The sequence below is a fragment of the Hydra vulgaris genome, chromosome 13 (assembly GCF_038396675.1).
Source record: "Hydra vulgaris chromosome 13, alternate assembly HydraT2T_AEP".
In the NCBI taxonomy this organism is placed as follows: Eukaryota; Metazoa; Cnidaria; class Hydrozoa; order Anthoathecata; family Hydridae; genus Hydra; species Hydra vulgaris.
The window spans coordinates 48,067,501-48,087,500 of NC_088932.1; the positions used below are offsets into that span (position 1 = coordinate 48,067,501).

General features: G+C 28.0%; 2 protein-coding genes across 4 annotated transcripts in view; one reads left to right on the forward strand and one right to left on the reverse strand.

The window, feature by feature from the left end:
- Positions 1-1,342, reverse strand: part of LOC100207289 (regulation of nuclear pre-mRNA domain-containing protein 2) — a 15,954-nt gene extending 14,612 nt beyond the window's left edge. Inside the window, exons 1-2 of the mRNA XM_065816420.1 lie at positions 1,128-1,342; position 1 (exon numbers count right to left, since the gene is read on the reverse strand). The exon at position 1 is cut by the window's left edge and continues 129 nt beyond it. Coding sequence (XP_065672492.1) covers position 1; positions 1,128-1,278 — 152 coding nt within the window. The 5' untranslated portion in view covers positions 1,279-1,342. The remainder of the gene's footprint in view (positions 2-1,127) is intronic.
- The window catches only part of LOC105850422 (uncharacterized), a 31,727-nt gene continuing 13,051 nt past the window's right edge, over positions 1,325-20,000 (forward strand). Inside the window, exons 1-2 of one of the 3 annotated variants that reach the window (XM_065816421.1) lie at positions 1,325-1,436; positions 3,419-3,496. The gene's annotated coding sequence lies outside the window, so the exon portion shown is untranslated. The remainder of the gene's footprint in view (positions 1,437-3,418; positions 3,497-20,000) is intronic. The other 2 variants (XM_065816423.1, XM_065816422.1) reach the window with 2 other exon arrangements.

Below are 20,000 nucleotides of genomic sequence, written 5' to 3' on the forward strand. Positions count from 1 at the left end.
ACTAAAATAAATCAAATAAAACTAAATTAGACCATTATTTATGAAAAAGAATTATACATTTTCTACTATATAAGATAATGGAAAGCTAAATCACATAATGGAAACTTCTTTTGTAACAAAGAACAATGTTTTTGAAGCCTAACTAAACCCTACTTGTGTACATTACACACATCTATTTACATCATTTTTTTGCTTATTGTTATTTTAACTATAAAAGAATGAATAATTATATATGAGAAACTTATCTGCAAAACGCTTTTAAAAAATCATGAAAAAACTTTTGAGGTAATTTGGTTTTTAGATACTAAAATTACGCATTTAAAAATTAGTTTTATTAAAACACTACTTAAGTCCTAAAATAGTCCTAAAAATAGGTAGGAAAATAATCAAAACAATACAACTTATTAAAACAATAATACATTGAGTTCGCATAACAATTTTATTTGACTTATGTAAAGTGGATGAAAACTTTTTTGAGACAAAAATCTTTTATTCTGAAATGCTGTAATTTATTTGTTACTCATTACTTTAAAAAAAATATTTTGTACACTATTTCTTAAATGTTTAAATGATACAATTTAGTCTATATCATGTTGGCGAGTACAAATAAAAAAGGTCTTTTATAATATTTAATTACAGATATATTTAAACACATAAAGTATTATTGCTAAAATAAAGATCTGAAGTATTGTTTAGCATCAGTCACATTCGTAAAATTTTGCTAATTGTGTTATTTATTCAATTCCAGTTGATGTAAAATACTTATTCTTCATTTCATTTTAAAAAAACATAACTTTGTGACAATTAGCTTTTACAAATATGTTTATTTTACATATAAATCTACATTTTTCCAATACACTCTAAGCTTTCTTTTGATATTAATTTTTATTGCAATAAAAAAATTAAAAAAGATTTAGATTTTGTTGAAAATCAAATAAGTTTGGGTCCAAAAAGTATCACAACTTAAAATTTGGATAACTTTAAAATACTTAACAGAGAAGATCTTTATATTTTTATAAATTTAAAATTAGACAAATAAATTTATGTAAACAACATTTTATTGTGAAAATATAAGAATTTTCTTACTTCTCAACAATTAACATTAATTTATTTTATTTCACTACTACCTTGACTAATAAGTTCAGTCCAAACTGAAGTTATTATCTTTGCATGATGCTTGTGATGTAATATCCATAAAGATAATGTTTGTATTCCAGTTTGACTAGCATCTAATGTTTTTAACTTCTTTTCGAAAGATTTAGCGTTAAACGTAGCCATGTTTTCACTTCCATCTGGACTTATTGCGCAAGCGCAAATAAAAAATATCTTGTTTTGCTTTCGAGACTCATGATGGAAGTCCGTGCCTGTAATCGTAAAGTAGGTACGATTTAAAAAAAATTTTAAACCATTTGTTTAACTTTTGTTATTACGAAAAGGTAAAGTTTTTTTTTTTTTTGCATCTTTATTATTACTTTAAATAAATTGCTAACCACATTCATTTTTTTTATTCCTCGGTTAAAAATGAAATTTCTAAGTTAGCTCTTTAAAAGTGGTATTTATTAAGTATTATTAAAATTATTGTTAAGTTTATTAAATTCAACTAGGAAAAAAAAATTGATTACACTACATTTAAATTTGAAAAAATAATGAAATATATAGTATTATAAAACTAATAATCAAAATAAAAACAATAAAAAAGAAATTTGAAAAAATAAAATTTTGTGCTATTTTTAAAAACTTTAGTGTTAATTTTAATATGTTTAAATTAAATATTTTAATGTGGAAAATTTTAGTTATAAAACAAGTTTAAAAGTCATGCAAAGTTTTCAATTTCCACGTTTATATTTTATTCTAGAATATTTATTCTCACATGCTTAATTTTTTTGAATTGTTTTATATTTCATTTTATTTTACAGGAACATAAAATGAAGTAGCAAATATTTTTTTAGTTGCTGGCTATTTTAGTAATTGTGTTCTTTTACTTTTATTTATACTATTAACAAAATATGAATAATTTTATAACGTTTTGACAGTTTTTTATTTAACATTTCTTCATGATGACAAAAAAAAGATGAAGTTTATTCAAATACATTTGTTGTTTATTAAGTGTTATTGTTTCTTATGGATCTTGCTTTTTGTTATTTCTTTAAGTTCTTTCTTTAATTTTTTTAAGTTGTATTTTATCATTGCTGTTACTATTTTTAGCATTATTTTTATTATTATCATTATTATTATTATTATTATTATTATTATTACTATTATTATTATTATTATTGTTATTATTATTACTATTATTAACTTTATTTTTATTAATATGATTATTTTTATAGATTACTGTTATCATCAGCATTTATGTTATTATTAATATCATACGCTTTAACTATAATGGCTTTATACATGTATGTATTTAAACTACTGTTTAGTTTGGAATTCTGTATGTTACTTAAAATATTTTTCAGTATTAGGTCATAATATATTATTAAAAAAAGCTCCTCAATGAAGTATATTTAAGGCTTATAAAGTATAAATAATATTAAAGACAAATTATCAATATGAAAGAATCCTACATTGACTTAATAGGGGGGGGGGGGGGACTAACTAATAAATTTTATTTTTTCAATTATTTTAAATATTAAACATAAAAATTGTTATTATCCTAAATAAGTTAACAAAGCAAAATTTAAATTCAGCTCTGTTACCTCTGGTCTTGATAGTCTTTAATGCCCAAAAAAATTTCTGTTTTGCAATATTAAAAAATGTTTTAGTATTGTGAATATTTATATTATTATTTAACACTGTTGTGAATATGTTCTACTAGATATCAAGATGTACCAGTGGTATATTCATTGTCTTCAAAGAATAGGTGTTTTCTCTTTCCCTTCCTTTTTTTCTTTTCCTTTTCCATCCAGTTATAAAAAGTTAAAAAAGAAGTTTTTGTTTATTTTTCAAAGAATATGCAACTTTATTTCAATTTATCTAACTTATTTATAGACACAGGCATTAACATGCATTTTTTTTTTTTGGTTATTCACCTCCTCAAGACTGAGAAGGCCACTACAGATGAGGAGGCTACTTAATAGTGGTTATAACCCTCTCTCAACTCTATAACTCCAAAACACAAACCTTGACGAACAAGGCTGCTGCGCGGAGAAACAAGTTGAAACATGCAATGTTTGCGAAAAAAGTTGGTTTAGCACTTATTTGCATCTTCCACCTGTAAATTCCTAGAAGACTGCTTAAAGTAGTTCCTGAAATTTACAGTTCATTAATGCAAAAAGTGATAAACCTGAACCCCAAACATAACCACTTATTGAATGTTATCAAAAAAGAAAAGTACAAAAGTAAATATGCTTTCAAATGAACAACACAAACTTTAGTTGTGCTTCTATAATATATTTTTTCTATTATTCTTTTATAGTATAAAAAGTTCTTTAATGACTCCACAAATGTTTGCTGTTGAAATCAACAATGCACTGCAAAAGCTTGGATCCATAATGTAAATAAAATTTTTGTTGTTGTTGAATTTGTATTTATTCCTTTATATATATTTTTTGTATCTTCTTAAGTGTTCTTTTTGGATTTTTGGATTATTCAGTTATCTTGCCTGTTATCCAAATAAAGTGCTGTGATGTCATGATATTTAATGATTTCTGGAATATGGTAAAAAATACCATCTGCTTTACGAATAACTGAAAGCAAAGGTATGTTGCTTGAACTGTTGGTTTTTGTCCAGGAATCTATTATTTAATGTTTGTCCAAAACATGAATTAACAATGCTTATGAAGTGTTTGAAATTTTAAAAAAACTTTATAGCTGGTATATGCAGAATGTTTCAGCCACTTTTGAAGTATGTCCAAATTTATTAACAGTTGCTGCACTCATTCAGCGAAAATCGACCACCATGAAATGACTGCATCTAAATATTTAGCTTCGCAGACCTATTTTACCCATGATAGAAGTTTCGGTTACATTTTTGAACTCCTTTGCTTTGCTTTTAATTTGTATAGCAGCAACAAACATGTTGTGATTTTTTATCAGACTTCCCTAGTGAAAGATCTATGACACATAAAAAATGAATGACCAGGGTTGATATTTGACCGGGCCCATCATCATCATTTTCTCTTTCGACAAATACTACACCATATAAATACTAAAGTTTATATAAATATGATAGGATATTGTTTGCCACCATCTAAATAAATAGCAAACATATATTTATATCCATAATATGTATGCATAAAGTGCATCTCAGAAGTTTTTACTCCTTCTGGACTAAAAGTTTGGAAGCTTTTCTTCCTAAAAGTTTGGAAGCTTTTCTTCTTACTCTTCAAGTCAAACCTCATTCTACTCTATATTTTTTCACCATCTTGAGCAGTTGCTTTATTAATCATTTATTTCATCTTTTTTACAAGAACATCTCTCTTAAGAACAAATGTCCTTTTATTATTCCAAGAAGCCAATGTAAAAAGGTCCTGTCTGATGTTAAACTCTGTTATTATCAGTTTACTAAATCTTATATCAAATGTTAGGTTCTAGAGACTTTTAATATAAGATTTTCTTTGCTCCTGTATTGTTTCTTATCTGCAATATCAATCTTCATGAAAATTTAACATCTAAAGTGGCTCTATTTGTTAATAACTCAACTTTATACTTTTGTCTCGACAAAAAATCTTCACTTTTTGATTGCTTTGAACAAGTAGCTGATTTTTAATTTGATCTCTCTTCTGTAACAGCGTAAGGCTTGCTGTGGGTTATGGATTTAAATTGTGGACTTAAAATCTGCAATTTTTGTTAGACAACAAAACTCATTTATTTGCCTCAAAAAAATATTGCAATAATGTTGGTATTCCTATATTGATGAATAACAACCCTCTTACTCTCAGAAAATAACTTTTACTTGTAAAATCGCATTACATTTACAATGTGCTTTTAGACAAAGTCTAAAAGCATATTGTTAATGTATTGCGGTTGTGGTGTAGTGGTTAGGGATGTACCGAAGCTAAGATTTTGCCAAAGTCGAAGCTTCGGCTGAAGTGATGCTGCTGAAGCTTTTGCATTTACATAGGTAAGACATAATTATAATATGTACTGCGTATTGCAAAATATACTTTAACGCACAAGGTATTTCACTTCCACCACAAATCATCAAGCTTTTTTTAAATTATGCAGTGTCATAGGATTTCAGGATGTAGCTATACCTTGTTTGAACAAGTTTAATGTTATATGGAAAAATGACTAGCTAATTAATAACTACAAATTAGTAACTGAATCACGGTGTTAATTATAAAATTAGTTTGGCTTATTATCAGCATAATCAAGTCTAAACTTTAAAATTATATTATAAACAATGTTTAGTATATATTAGTTTGTACTTTGAAGTTTAATGAAATTACTAATTTTGTGCTTCACTTTTAACAGATGAAGGACATGCACACAAAATTTTAGTTTGGTAAATGATTATGTGGTGCATTGAAAATTCAAAATATTAAATGCAACCAGACCTGTAACTACACGAAGACACAGCCTGCCTGTGTATAGTTTGTGACTACTTGCAGTCATCTTTACATAATATAAATATAATATAATCAAATTATAAAATTTTGCTACTGGCAATTCTGGTGTGCATATCTGTAAGTAAATTTCTAGTGACAGGGCTGAATGCAACAAAGAAAAAACAGAGAAAATAGAAAATAGCTATTTTGAAAATTAGTTGATTTGAAAATTGACATCAATTTTCAAATTTGCAATAAATGAATGAAATAACAATTTTATTTAGATATTTTTTATTCGTCTTTGTATTTTGGTTCATTTTCCTTTTAGAGCTTGAGTTTTTTCTTGGATTTGTGCTATTATACTTTTTTTTCCCTCCATAAATGTTTTCACATTTCTGTGAAGCATTTTCATTTGTACCCATTTGGCCAAAGAAGCTGTATATGTCCACGGTTATTAGTTTTTTTTTATTTGACCATCACGATCAGAGTCTTTTAAGAAGTCAACTACTTTTGCTTTGTTGTAAATGATACTCTAAATGAAAGCGGTAGTGATCATGATATGAAATTTCCGAAAACATTATGATTCGTTTCTTTAAAAAATTTAATTTAAAATGGGGTTTAAGCATCATTGCAACTTTTAGACAAACATTATCTTTGTATTTATGAATACGACTTATAAAAACTTAAATAAAATATAAAAAAGCACCCATTGACTTTGATAAGCAAGTAAAAAAAAAGTTACAATATAGTTTGCGGCATGTTGCAATGTGTACTATGTATGCCGTAGCATATATCAAGGAATCAAAGTAAAGGATTCAATATTAAATTCAAAATATTCAAATATAAGGATTCAATAGGTAAAAATCAAAGTATACTATGCAATCTTAAATTTTTTGAGTATATATCATGAATTCAATCAATCAATCATTTATTTCACTTTATAAAATAAAATTAAAACAAAACTAAGATCAGTCACAAACAGTTATGTAACAGACAAAAACATGACGACTTACAAATATTAACCATAAATTTGAAAAAGTATATAAACTAAATAGTAAATTAATAATAAATATAAAATTAATAATAAAACAGTAATAATTATTGTAATAAAACAGTAGTAATAACAATAATAATTTTAATTATAGCAATAACAGTAGTAATTTACAACAGTAACAATAATAAAAATAATAATGTCAATTATAGAGATAGTAATAATACTTAAACAATAACAATAAGGCCATAGAAGTGGTCATTTAGAGAAGTGCTAATAATAAAACCATATAAGCTGTACCTACATTTAAAGATTCATATATATTTATTTTTATTTTTTTTAATAAAATGTTTTTATTTTTGGTTTTTTTTAATAAAATGTTTTTATTTTTATTTTATTTTTACTGTAAATCATGCACGGAGTGTTGCTACATCGACTATCTTATAGCCTGACTCACAACAAAGTTGATATATATATATATATATATATATATATATATATATATATATATATATATATATATATATGTATACATACACATATATACATATATATATATATATATATATATATATATATATATATATATATATATATATATATATATATATATATATATATATGTATATATATATACACATATACATATACATACATACACACCTACACACACATACATACATACATACACACATACATACATACACACATACATACATACATACATACATACATACATACATACATACATACATACATACATACATACATACATACATACATACATACATATATACATACATACATACATGCATACATACATACATTTATACATACATACACGACCCTCGGAATTAGGAAAAATGAGGTCTTACTATAAAACATAGGTCTTACTATAAATACAAAGGTACTTACTATAAATACAAAGGTACTTACTATAAATACAAAGGTACTTACTATAAATACAAAGGTCTTACTATAAAACATAGAAATGAGGTCGGCAATTTTTTGCCGACCTTAATCACTTCTAGGTCGGCATTGCCGAATGCCGACCCTAATTCCGAGGGCTGCATACATACATACATACATACATACATACATACATACATACATACATACATACATACATACATACATACATACATACATACATACATGCATGCATGCATGCATATACATACACATATATACACATATACAAACATACACACATACACATTTACAGCATTCCATTAGCTTGACTTAGTTTGCATGATTTTTTTTTTTTATTTTTTTTATTTTTTTTTTTTTTTTTAAGTTTAATTTTTAGTTTACATTATTTACATGTCGTGATTTACATGTAATATATAAATATATAAACTTGGAATCCGGAAGAAGATCATAACGATCTTGTCACCAGAACCATATAAAAATTACAATATAAATATAAAACAATACAAGTAGATTAAGACAAAATAACAATCCAACAATTCAAATAATAAATCGTTAAAATAATATCTAAAAAATATTTCAATATATTATCCGTTGAAAAAATAATGTTCTTTAATTTGTTTTTAAAAACAGAAAAAGAGATAGATGAATCAAAATTAGGCTGGACAATTTCATTCCAGAGATAAGGTGCTCGATAATCTATACAAAATTGATTAAACTTTGTTTGACAAAAGGGTTCTTTTAAATAGTTTTTATTTCGCAAACTATATTTATTCTTTTCTTTAAAGGTAAATAGATCTTTAAAAACATGTAATAAAGGGTTGTTCATACAACAAAACGTAAAACATAAAGTATTATACAAATTAAGTTCAAAAACGTTTAATACATTCATATCTTTGAATAAAGGTTTTGTATTTGAAAAACGATTTAAAAAATGTATTATTCGCAATGCATGTTTCTGATGGCGGTAAAGACATTGCAATTTACTTTTACCTGTACTTCCCCAGGCAATATTTGCATAGTTTATATAGCTATGAATAAATGAGTAGTATAGTTGTTTTAAATTATTTTTATTTAAATAATTTCTGGCCTTATAGAGGATTCCAATACTTTTTGCAACTTTTGTTGATATATAATCAATATGAGTTTTCCATGTCATATTTTCGTCAAGATAAATACCTAGGAATTTTAAAACGGAATCTTTTTTTATTTCTACTTCATCAATATAGAGTTTTGATAAATCATTGGGCAAAAAACGCTTTTTTGTTGAGAAGTGGAAAAGGATCCACTTTGTTTTGTCAATATTTAAGGTTAGTTTGTTGCATTTAAACCAAGTCGAAATTTTTATAAGTTCTTCGTTCATATTTAAAAAAAGTTTGTTAATGTCTTTGTTTGATAAAAATAAATTTGTATCGTCTGCAAACATGATGCTCATAAGGTTCGAGGCCTTATTTAGATCGTTGATGTATACTAAAAAGAGAAGTGGACCAAGTATAGAACCCTGTGGAACACCACATTTTATTTCAATTAATGTTTTATTTTGAAAATCAATAGGAAGCATATCTTCTCCGTGGTAGACGAATTGCTTTCTATTTGACAAGTAGCTTTTATACCATTTGATCAATTTACCAGTTATTCCATAGAACTCAAGTTTTTTAAGTAGGATATCATGATTGACTGTATCAAAAGCCTTTGATAAATCGACAAAAACACCGAGTGGATATTGTGATTTAGCAAAAGAATTTGAGACTTCACGTGTAAACTGAATAATGGCTTGTTCAGTTGAACCATTTTTTTTAAAGCCGAATTGATTTTTATATAGTAAATTATTTGAAATCAGGTAGTTGTATGTCTTTTCAAAGACGATTTTTTCTAAAATTTTTGAAAACGTAGGAACGATAGAAATAGGGCGATAATTATTGACGTTTGATTTTTCACCGTCTTTATAAATCGGGATAACTTTAGCAATTTTTAATAGGTCAGGGAAAACCCCTTGTTGTATAGATATTTTAAAAACTTTAAATAGAATATTTTTCAAACTTTCAAAGCAATCTATAATTATGTTCCCGTTTATTCCATCGGCACCGATTGCTTTGTGTCTTTTTTGAGATTTGAAGGCTCTTTCAAACTCTTCAATTGATAAATCTAGGAATAAGTCATGGGGAGAAAGTAAATTATTAGAAGTTGTCAAAAAATCATTAAAGGAAATATTTGTAGAAGGAATCCTATCAGCCAGCCTACTTCCGACATCAGTAAAGTATTTATTAAATTCTTCCGCTATTTCATTTGGTTCATATACACATAAGTTGTTTATTTTAATCATTTTCGGAAGAAAATTTGAACAGGTTTTCTGATTCCCCGTTATTTCTTTTAATATTTTCCAGATTTGTTTTGAGTCATTTTTATATTTAGTAATAAGATTAGAGTAATAATTTTTTTTCAGGTTTTTACGAATTTTTTCAAATAGAGTTTTGTAGTATTTATATATGCGTAAATTAGCATGAGATTTTGTTTTTATATATTTTATATACAAATTTTGTTTAATTTTTGAAGATTTTTTAAGACCCTTGGTAATCCAAGGACTTTTTAAGGTTTTTGGTTTTAAGGTTATTTCGAAAACGGGAAAATTTGCATCGTACACCGAGAAGAATGTATTAAAGAACTTATTATAGATTACATTTATGTCTTCATTAAAATTTATATGCTTCCAGTTTAACATTGATAATTGATACTTAAATGTTTCTAAATTTTTTTTGTTAAAAATACGTTTTCTTATAGTTTGGCTTTTAATAGTGTTAGGAGTTAAAATTGTGTTGATTGTTAGAAAAATGGGAAAGTGATCTGATATATCTGATTTTATAATGCCTTTTTGTATGTTACTGTTATATACATCTGTTGTTAAAATATTGTCTATTAGGGTGATTAAGTTTTCTGTTATTTGAGTAGGCCGGTTGATAAGCGGTATTGCTCCTGATACAAATATTTCATCATAAAATTTTTTTATTTTTTTGTTTTCGCTATATCGCAAGCAATCCATATTTAAATCGCCAATTACAAAGTTTTTTTCTTTTCTTTGTTACCTTTATGAAAAATATTGTGCTTTAAGTATAAGCTTAAATTTTCTGACGCACCACCAGGTGGTCTATAACAACAACTTAGTAGAATGCTTTTGCTTTTAAACTTATCGCTTTTATTGTTTAAAATTTCAATTGTAACGATTTCTTATTGCCATCAGAAACGCACAAATCATTTCTAACGTTGTGCGCAATGTTTTGTTTTACGTAAATCAGAATTCCTCCGCCGCGTTTATTCAGTTGTCTTTCTAATAAAATTGTTTCAAAACTAGGAAGATGGAAGTTAGAGTTATTATTAAGCTCATTTTGTGTACACCAAGTTTCCGTTAAACAAATAATATCAAAATAGTTTTTAGTTTCTTCTATAAAATGTCGAAGATATTCAAAATTTTTGTTCATACTTCTTATATTTATGTGGACGACTCTGATTTTTTTGTTTTCATCGCCATTTTTAGAAAGAAATTCTTTTAAGTCACTAGCATAATGATAAAAACAATCTATTTTTAAGTCATTAAAATAATTAACATCTGGATCTGTGTTTTTCAGTTCCAATATATTTGTTTCCAGAGTTGAAAATAAGTGATTCATAGTCCTTCATTTTACATTTTTTGTTGTTATCATTTTGTGTATACTAAATAAGATTTAAAAGAATTTCTTATACTTCTGAGGCGCGCGTTACAAGTTTGGTATAAATAACTTTAGCAAACTTACCCTCAGCTCGAAGTTTTTTTCCTTTTGTAAATAAAAGTCGTCTTTTTTCGATTGTGTAATTGCTATAGTCTTCGTTTATATATATTTTTTCGTTCCATAGTTTTCTTTTTTTATATTCATTTAATACAATTTCTCTATCTTTATAGTTAAGAAACTTTACCACGATAGTTCTTTTTCTTTTTCCAGATTCGTGCTTCTTCCCAGTCCTGTGTGCTCTTTCAATTGCAATGTTGTTTTTAATTCCGAGTTTCTCCTTTAAGAACTCTTTGACCTTTGATTCGCTATCTTTCCAAGTTTCTTCTTCTCTTTCGTCAAAGCCATCAAAACGAAGATTGTTTCGCCTACTCCTATCTTCTAATTCTGCTAATTTATCTTGAATAATTTCGGTGCATTTTAGATTCACGTTGTCTTTGCTATAATTATTGAGTTTTACTTTTAAGTCATTTGATTCCTTAACAACTTGTTCATAATATTCATTCTGAAAATTCATTGCTTTAGTAACTTCAGCGATTTCTCTCTTCAGTAAAGCATTTTCCTTTTTTAATTTTTCAATTTCGTTGTAAAACTTTTCTTCTAATTTATCAAATCTATCTCCAAAGGTTTTTAGTAAATTGCTTTCATGACATTCCAAAAATTCTTTTACAATTGTTAAAGATTTTGCCATTTTCGAATTATTTCAAAATATAAAAACTTACTTTAGCAGCAATAAAAACGCGTCTTATCTCGTTGAAAGTGTGATATTGCTTTTACTTGTTGGTGAAACAAGAGATTTTCATCTAATATGATGCCTAAATATTTGATCTTATCTATAGTATTTCTTTTTTTACCACTTATTCTGAAATTAAGTTTTTTGTAATTTTGTTGCCTTGAGATTTAAAGATAACTATTTCAGACATTTTTTTGAGATTTTAAAGATGACTATTTTCATAACAAGTTATAAATAAGTATATAATATAATGAATTTATAATAAACCACATTATTTATTATTAAAATCTTGAATACTTATTATTTGCATTAGATTTTTTAAATTGGATGTAAATTGTGTTTGTGTATCTTACAAAAATAGCGCTCAATGTTCTTAAAGAATAATAAATATAAAAATAAATAGTGCTCAATGTTCTTAAAGAACAAGAAAATAGAAAGACTATTATATATATATATATATATATATATATATATATATATATATATATATATATATATATATATATATATATATATGCAGTTGAGTGCAAAAGTAACCAGACAAGAGCATAACTTGAGATAACTTTTGAATGAAAAGTCCAATTTCTTTCAAATTTCCACTGAAATGTCAAAAAATTGATTACAAATCTAAAAACAAATGAATTTTTACTAAATCTAAGCAATCTAATCTTAAAAGTTCATTCAATTAAAATCTGCGCGTGCAAAAGTATCCAGACAGAAAAAGGCTATTTATTTAATCATTAAATTATTGCTAAGGCTATTTGATTAATCAAATTTCTTTGGTTTTTAAAAAGTTTTTCACAAGAGTTGAAGTGTTCTTTGGGTCATTGTCCTGCTAAAACATCCTTCCTTGAGGCATTTTGTCTTTAACATATGGTAGCATAGCCTTAAGCCATAGCATTCTTAAGTATACAAAAATATGTACTTTGTACATATTTTTGTCCATTTTGCCATCAATCAAATGGATAGGACCGATACAATCTCTATTCAAGTTAGCCCAGTTCATAATGTTTCGACCTCTACGTTTTACTGTTGGTTGCTTGTATTTAGGATCGTTTTTATGGCCTTTGTGTTAATAGACTTATCTAATATTATCAGATCCAAATAACATAAACTTAAATTCATTACTAAAAAGTACTTTCACTTACTGTTTTCTTGCCCAATTCAAATGTTCATTAGCAAATCTTAAGCGTGCTTTTCAATTCTTTATACAAATAAAAAGTTTCTTTGTAGGACGTCGACCCAAAGCACACTTCAACCCTTGTGAAAAACTTTTTCAAAACCAAAGAAATTTGATTAATCGAATAGCCTTAGAATAGACCTTAATAGAATAGACCTTAATTTTATTGAATGTCTATGTAAGCTCATTGATCGATAAATTTAAGGTCGAAAACCAACAAGTAAACGTGATTTATTGAATACTCTGAAACAAGAATGGGGAAAAATCAAAATTATTGTGATTATGAAGCTGGTGGACTCAATGCCTTGTCACTCTCAATCAGTAATCAATGCTAAGGGCTTCCCGACGAAGTACTAAAGTAATTTACTTTAAAATAAAGCATTTTCAAATCTAAAAATGTTTAAAAAAAAAAATCTTTCAAGTTTAGATTGCTTAGATTTAGTAAAAGTTCATTTGTTTTTAGATTTGTAATCAATTTTTTGACATTTCAGTGAAAATTTGAAAGAAATTGGACTTTTCATTCAAAAGTTATCTCAAGTTATGCTCTTGTCCGGTTACTTTTGCACACTACTGTATATATGTATATGTATATATATATATATATATATATATATATATATATATATATATATATATATATATATATATATATATATATATATATATATATATATATATATATATATATATAAAATGACCACACACTTTATTTTGTTTATTACAAATAACTTCCACCCGACAGAAACTTTTCTGTTTATGCGGTCATCAAAAAGCCTTTCAAAACAAAATCGCAAAGTATTAAACTCGACACTTCAGTGTTCATCGTTGAAAGTAATAATCAAATGTCGGATTTTCTACCCTACCTTCTGAATTAAAGTATGAAAAAAACAATGTAATACAATATCAATGTCTTTTAGGTTGTAGATAACTAGAAAAGTTGTGCTTAACAATTTAAACACTTATGTTTTGAAACATTCATCTTTTAGTTTAAGGACAATATGCGTCATCCAACATATTTTTGTCAATAATAATTTTTTCAACTTAGCCCAGCTTTTGCTAATTATTATTCAGCTCAGGCAATAAATTTTCAAAAACAGTTTTTTTTTTTTTTTAAATTATAGAAGGTAGGGCGAACTACCATAAAAATTTGGACTAAGATCACCTGAGTATCTTCATATTTTCCTGACTCATACAACCTTCAACTTTTTAAGTCTTCTCTCAACCATTTCCTTTATAACTTTATTCTTTTTTTCGAGTAATTCCTAACTTGATAGTTGTTGCTTGCAGCTTTGTTGGGAGTAAATTAGGAGTGATAAAAAAAAATCAGAATTTAAACAAAAAATTTAGGGTGACATTTTCTCTAATTGGGTTGATGTTTTTAGTGGTGTGCCATAGGGTTTAGTTATTGGACCATTCCTTTTTGTTGTCTACATAATGATTTTCCTAACACAATCAAAAATGTTTCAAAGTTATATGCTGATGATGCCAAAATTTTATCAATAGTAAATTCAGATTTTTGGGTCAAAGAAATCCAGAATGACTTACAAGCCTTCCCAGGTCTTTTTGTCTTGTATATCCATGCATGAGTATTTTATTTTAGGCAACTTGGTCATGGCTGATTGCAAGTTTTATTATATTAAGCTTTGTGAAAAAAACTAAGTTTCACAAACAAAGAAAGCAAAATAGGAAATTAAAATAAATTTAAATAGAAAAAAATTAAAAAATAAAAGAATTTAAATAACTTGTGTACTGTTTTTATTTTGTTTCTCTAGGGTGGTTGTTATTTTCAGAAATAAAATTGAATAAGGCAATACAAAAAAGAACAGTTTTAAGTCGACATTAAAAAATATGATTTTACTATATTTTATTATTTTTTAAAGAGAAAAGCAAAATATAAATTGCTATCTGTTTGTAAAATGTATTTGTATAATCAGTGACGCACCCAGAAATTTTTGGGCATTCTGGTCTAAAAAGCTTGTCTACGTTTAGAGGACTTTTTTTTTTTTTAGAACACAAATTTATATCTAATATGCCTCGCCCTAGTATTTTACGTTTTTCCAAATAAAAATAAAAATAGTTAACCAAAATAATGTTACATTTATTACAATATGACAACTTTAATGCCAACATCGATTTGCCGGTACTTTTTATTTACGTGCTTTATTCGCATGAGAAGCATTATTTATAACATTTAATAAGCAACCGATAACTACAATATTTAATAAACAATGTTTGTATGTTCTTTTATATAGACCAAACAGATTTATTACATAGGGTATTTAATTTAATTCAATTCGCTCAAAATTTTAATTAATTCATAAGTTAATAACTTCTGGTTTGTTTTTATTCTCTTACTTTTCAAATCAAGTTTTTTGGCGTGATTATTATAATGCTATTATGTTTTACGAAACCTTTATTTATTTTATTATTTAAATATTTTTAATGCAATTTTGCTGCTATTTGAAATAAAAAAAATTAAAGCTTATAGAGTTTAATCGCATTGTAAATTATAGTTATGAAAACGTAAGCAGAAGAAAAACTCATCTAAAGGGTATTTTTAAAAATTTATGTTTTTATTTAAAAATATTAAATGCTAAGCATTTCTTATTTTAATCCAATCAAAACTTGAGTTTTATTACAATTGTAACATATTCCATATTTTATCCACAAGAATTCGAAGTAAGAATTCTGATTGACTTAAAATACATGTATAATCTGTTTTAATATTCGTTTTTCATATTTGCCACATGCTTGGTCTTGGCATACACTTTCATAACAATTCACCCATTTGTCGGGAAACTAGGTTTGAATCCACAGACTATTCTTTTATGTGCTTTCGATTAGCACCACTTCACTCTATCACTTTTATCTTTGTTCTATATTGCTCTCCTTTATCTCAAGACTGCACTCTTTTTGATGTTATTTCTGATCATATTGACCAAGCACTTTACCCATCAGCTAATTAGCACTTTATCCATCAGCTAATATTGTTGTTGTCGGTGACTTTAATGCTCATCATACTGAATGGCTTGGCTCTATTGTCAGTGGCTCTGCTAGCATTAAAGCCCACAACTTTTGCCTTTCTCAATCCCTAACTCAAGTAGTCAACTTTCTAACTCGCTTTCCAGACAACCCGAATCATTTACTTTCTCTACTCGACTTATGTCTTTTTTCTGATCCTAGTCAGTGCTCAGTTTCTAGATAATAATTGTAGAAAATAAAAGTTTTAGAGAGATCAAACTGTGAACATTTGCCCTTAGGTGCTTCTGTTCACAGTTTGATCTCTCTAAAACTATTATTTTATTCTTCTTCATTGTCTGAATCCCCCTATCATCGTATCTCTTACAACTACCTTAAAGCTTAATGGGACTCTTTCAGTTATTTTCCTTGCGGTGGCCCTTGGGTAGAAATCTTTCATCTTCTTGTTGACAAATGTGCTTCTTACATAACTTCATGGATTCAGGCTGCCATGGAATCTTTTATTCCCTCTCAACGATTCCAGGTCAAGCCTCACTCTTCTCCATGGTTTTCCTCACATTGTGCTGCTACAATTGCCAATTGAAACTCTTACTTCCATATCTATCAGCAAAACAGTTCTCCAGAAAATAGACGTCTATTTATTACTGCTAGAAACCATTGTAAAAAGCTTTTGTCTAACACCCAAGCCACTAGTTGTGTTCTACCTGATATAGCCATCAAACAGGTTGATCCATTGCTTGACATTTGTATCACTCTAGCTTCTGTATCTAAAGTGATTTCCTGCTTAGACTCTTCTACAGCTTGTGGCCCAGACAACATACCTGTTATAGTTTTGCAGAAGTGTTCTCCGAAGCTATCGTCTATACTTTCAAAACTATTCATCAAGTGCTTATCGGTATAACTATTCATCAAGTGCTTATAGTCTTGTTTTCTAGCCTGCTGGAAAGCGACATCAGTTATCCCTATTTTCAAAAATTCTGGAGAGTGATCCAATTTGTCTAACTACTATCCCATTAGTCTTCTTCCTATCATAAGCAAGGTTTTTGAATCTTTATTTAACAAACACTTAATCTTTTATCTTGAATCTAATAATTTTCTTTCTAATCATCGATATGGATTTTGATCTTCTTGTTCTACAGCTGATTTGTTAACAGTAATAACCGATAGGTTTTATCGTGCATTTGATAAAGGTGGAGAGGTTAAGGCCATCGCTCTTGACATTTCTAAAACTTTTGATAAAGTTTGGCATGCTGATCTACTCCATAAGCTTTTTTTTTTACGGTGTATCTGGCAACATCTTTAAGATTATTGAATCCTTTCTTTCCAATCGTAGTATAAAAGTTGTCCTCAATGGACAGCACTCTTCTTCATATTCTGTATTTTCAGGGTTTCCTCAAGTTTCGATTCTTAGCCCTATACTCTTTTTAATTTACATTAGTAATCTTCCAGATATTTTGACATCTTAAGTGGCATGGTTCGCTGATGATACTACCATTTATTCTTGTCATGATAAGAAGCCAACACTCTCTGATTGCTTGGAGGGGGGATTTGAGCTTGAAAAGGATCTCACTTCTGCTACAGCATGGGGCTCACAGTGACTGGTGAACTTTAATTCAGATAAAACCCAATTTATTTCAGTCAACCGTTATTGCAATTATTTAGATCTTCCTATATTTATGAACAGTAATGTACTTGATGAGTCATCTACCCTTCATCTTTTAGGATTAATTCTTACTTCTGATCTTTCTTGGAAACCATATATCAAATCCGTTGAAAAATTAGCATCTGCTAAGGTTGCATTTCTTTATTGAGCTCGACACTTTCATACTCCAGTTTCTGTTCTCTATCTCTATAAATCTCAAATCCGGCCTTGTATGAAATACTGTTGCCATATCTGGGGCGGATCTTCTAATGATGCACTTTCTCTTTTAGACAAAGTGCAAAAACTCGTTGTAAACATAGTTGAACCTGCTCTAGCAGCCAACCTCCAACCATTATCACATCATCGTAATGTTGCTTCTCTTTCTCTTTTCTACAAATACTATAATAGGCACTGCTCTAAAGAGCTAGCGTCTTCTGTGCCATCTACTAAAATCCATTCTCATGTTACTTGTCATTCAGTTAAGTCTCATCCTTTTTCTGTAATTTTTTCAATGCTTTTGCACAATGGAAGTAAATCCTGCAGAACTTTAATTGCACGCTCAGCACAAATGTTTGACCTTTGAGTTGGGATTGGAGTCGGCTCAACCGATTAAAAAGTCCTTAAAGTCTTTATTTCCTTTGAGTAATCTTTGCAAACAACTGCCAAATTATTGTAGTTATCCTAATTATAAACCTGACCAGAAAACCAGATGTCACTCAACGTGCCACTAATAAAGTCACATGATGACTGAGGATCAGCTGACTGTCGAAATTCTGGAAGTAAAACATAAGCTAGCAAAGCATAGATTGCTCGGCTATTCCATCTTGCATTGCTTATATTTGGCAAAGTTCTGAAATTTACTTTAGGGAAGCATCCTGTTTTCTTAAACTGTCTGTAACAAGTGATCAAGTGATGAAAGAAAGCCATATCATCTCTCCAAAAAATTTGTTCTTCTTCCTTCAGAGCATCTCCAGAATTGTCAAAAGATGCTTTCAGTTGCTGGTACTCTTCTGTTATTCTGCTAATGAACCAATAATTGAGATTAGGCAAGGTTGTTGCTGCTTCAAAATAATCATTCATCACATGTTTTAGTAATGTATCAAGAACATGATGCTGGCATCCAATATAAAGAGGTTTATCTAATTCAAGCTTAACAAAATGCTTCTGTAGTAGTGTGACTGCCCCAACAGATTTTCCTGTATTTGCAGAGGTTGTATCAGAAATTATTAACTTAATTGCAGGCCATAGCTTATATTCATCAAGCACAGTTTTTATTCCATTGAATATTGTTTCACCTTTTCCATTGATCAGTGCAAGAACTGCTAGTTTAACTTCTCTATTTTCATTTTTTAGAACTACAACCTGGTACTCTGTATTCTTTATGTGCTTCCCGTCAAAGTGCAAGCTCCAGTTTTCGTTTTTTAGAGTTTCAATAAAATGTTCTTTTAATTTTTCTTCTCCTTTCATTGTAGCTTTGTAAACACCACTTTGACTTGGAGTTGGAATAGAAATTCCATCTTTTGCAAGAGTTTTGCAGACTGTGTGTGCCTTTCTTGAACTCAGTTTTGCTTTTGTCACCAAATTTATTGCATAATCAGTTTTTTGTCATTTACATGTTGTTGGAGCCTCTGAATCTTGAGAACCACTGTCAGAATCTTGTTTTTTGTCTTCAGTGCTAAAATGTTCTTCATCTTCACTGCTTAAATCATCCTTAGTATCTTGACTGACTTTTTGCTTAATCAACTTTAGTTTTCTAGGATGAACTCCTTGTGTAGCTTCAATTGTGGTGCAGTAGCCAGCTCTACCATTTGTTGACATCTGAAGATTATAGAAGGCTTTATCTTCCTGGCACAACCATTCTCCATTTTCATCAGTTACGTTGAACAAGTTGGTAAAGTCTTGCGTTCCTGGTTTTCTGCTGTCTTTTTCATACTTGTTTAGTACATTCTCAATTTTTCTTTCCACTGTAGATTTGCCTTTTTGAATTGGAAAATTCAGTTTTTTCGATAAGATTTTTACTTCTTTGACCACTATCACAACTCTCTCCTGTCTACTTTTAACATTTGCAGCCAAACACTTCAGGTTATGCTGTTTTGTTGGCATTTTGTTCATTTGATCAAGACTGTCAACAATCTTTGCATACTTTTTTGAATTCTTGGCTGTCTCAAACCTCACCAAATTTGATTCCCATAGTTTCTTATTCAAATCTGAAGGAAGACTATTTTTAGACATCTTGACTAGTCTTGTCGAACTATAATTTGAGTGTAAATTTAATTATCTACAAATAAACAAATC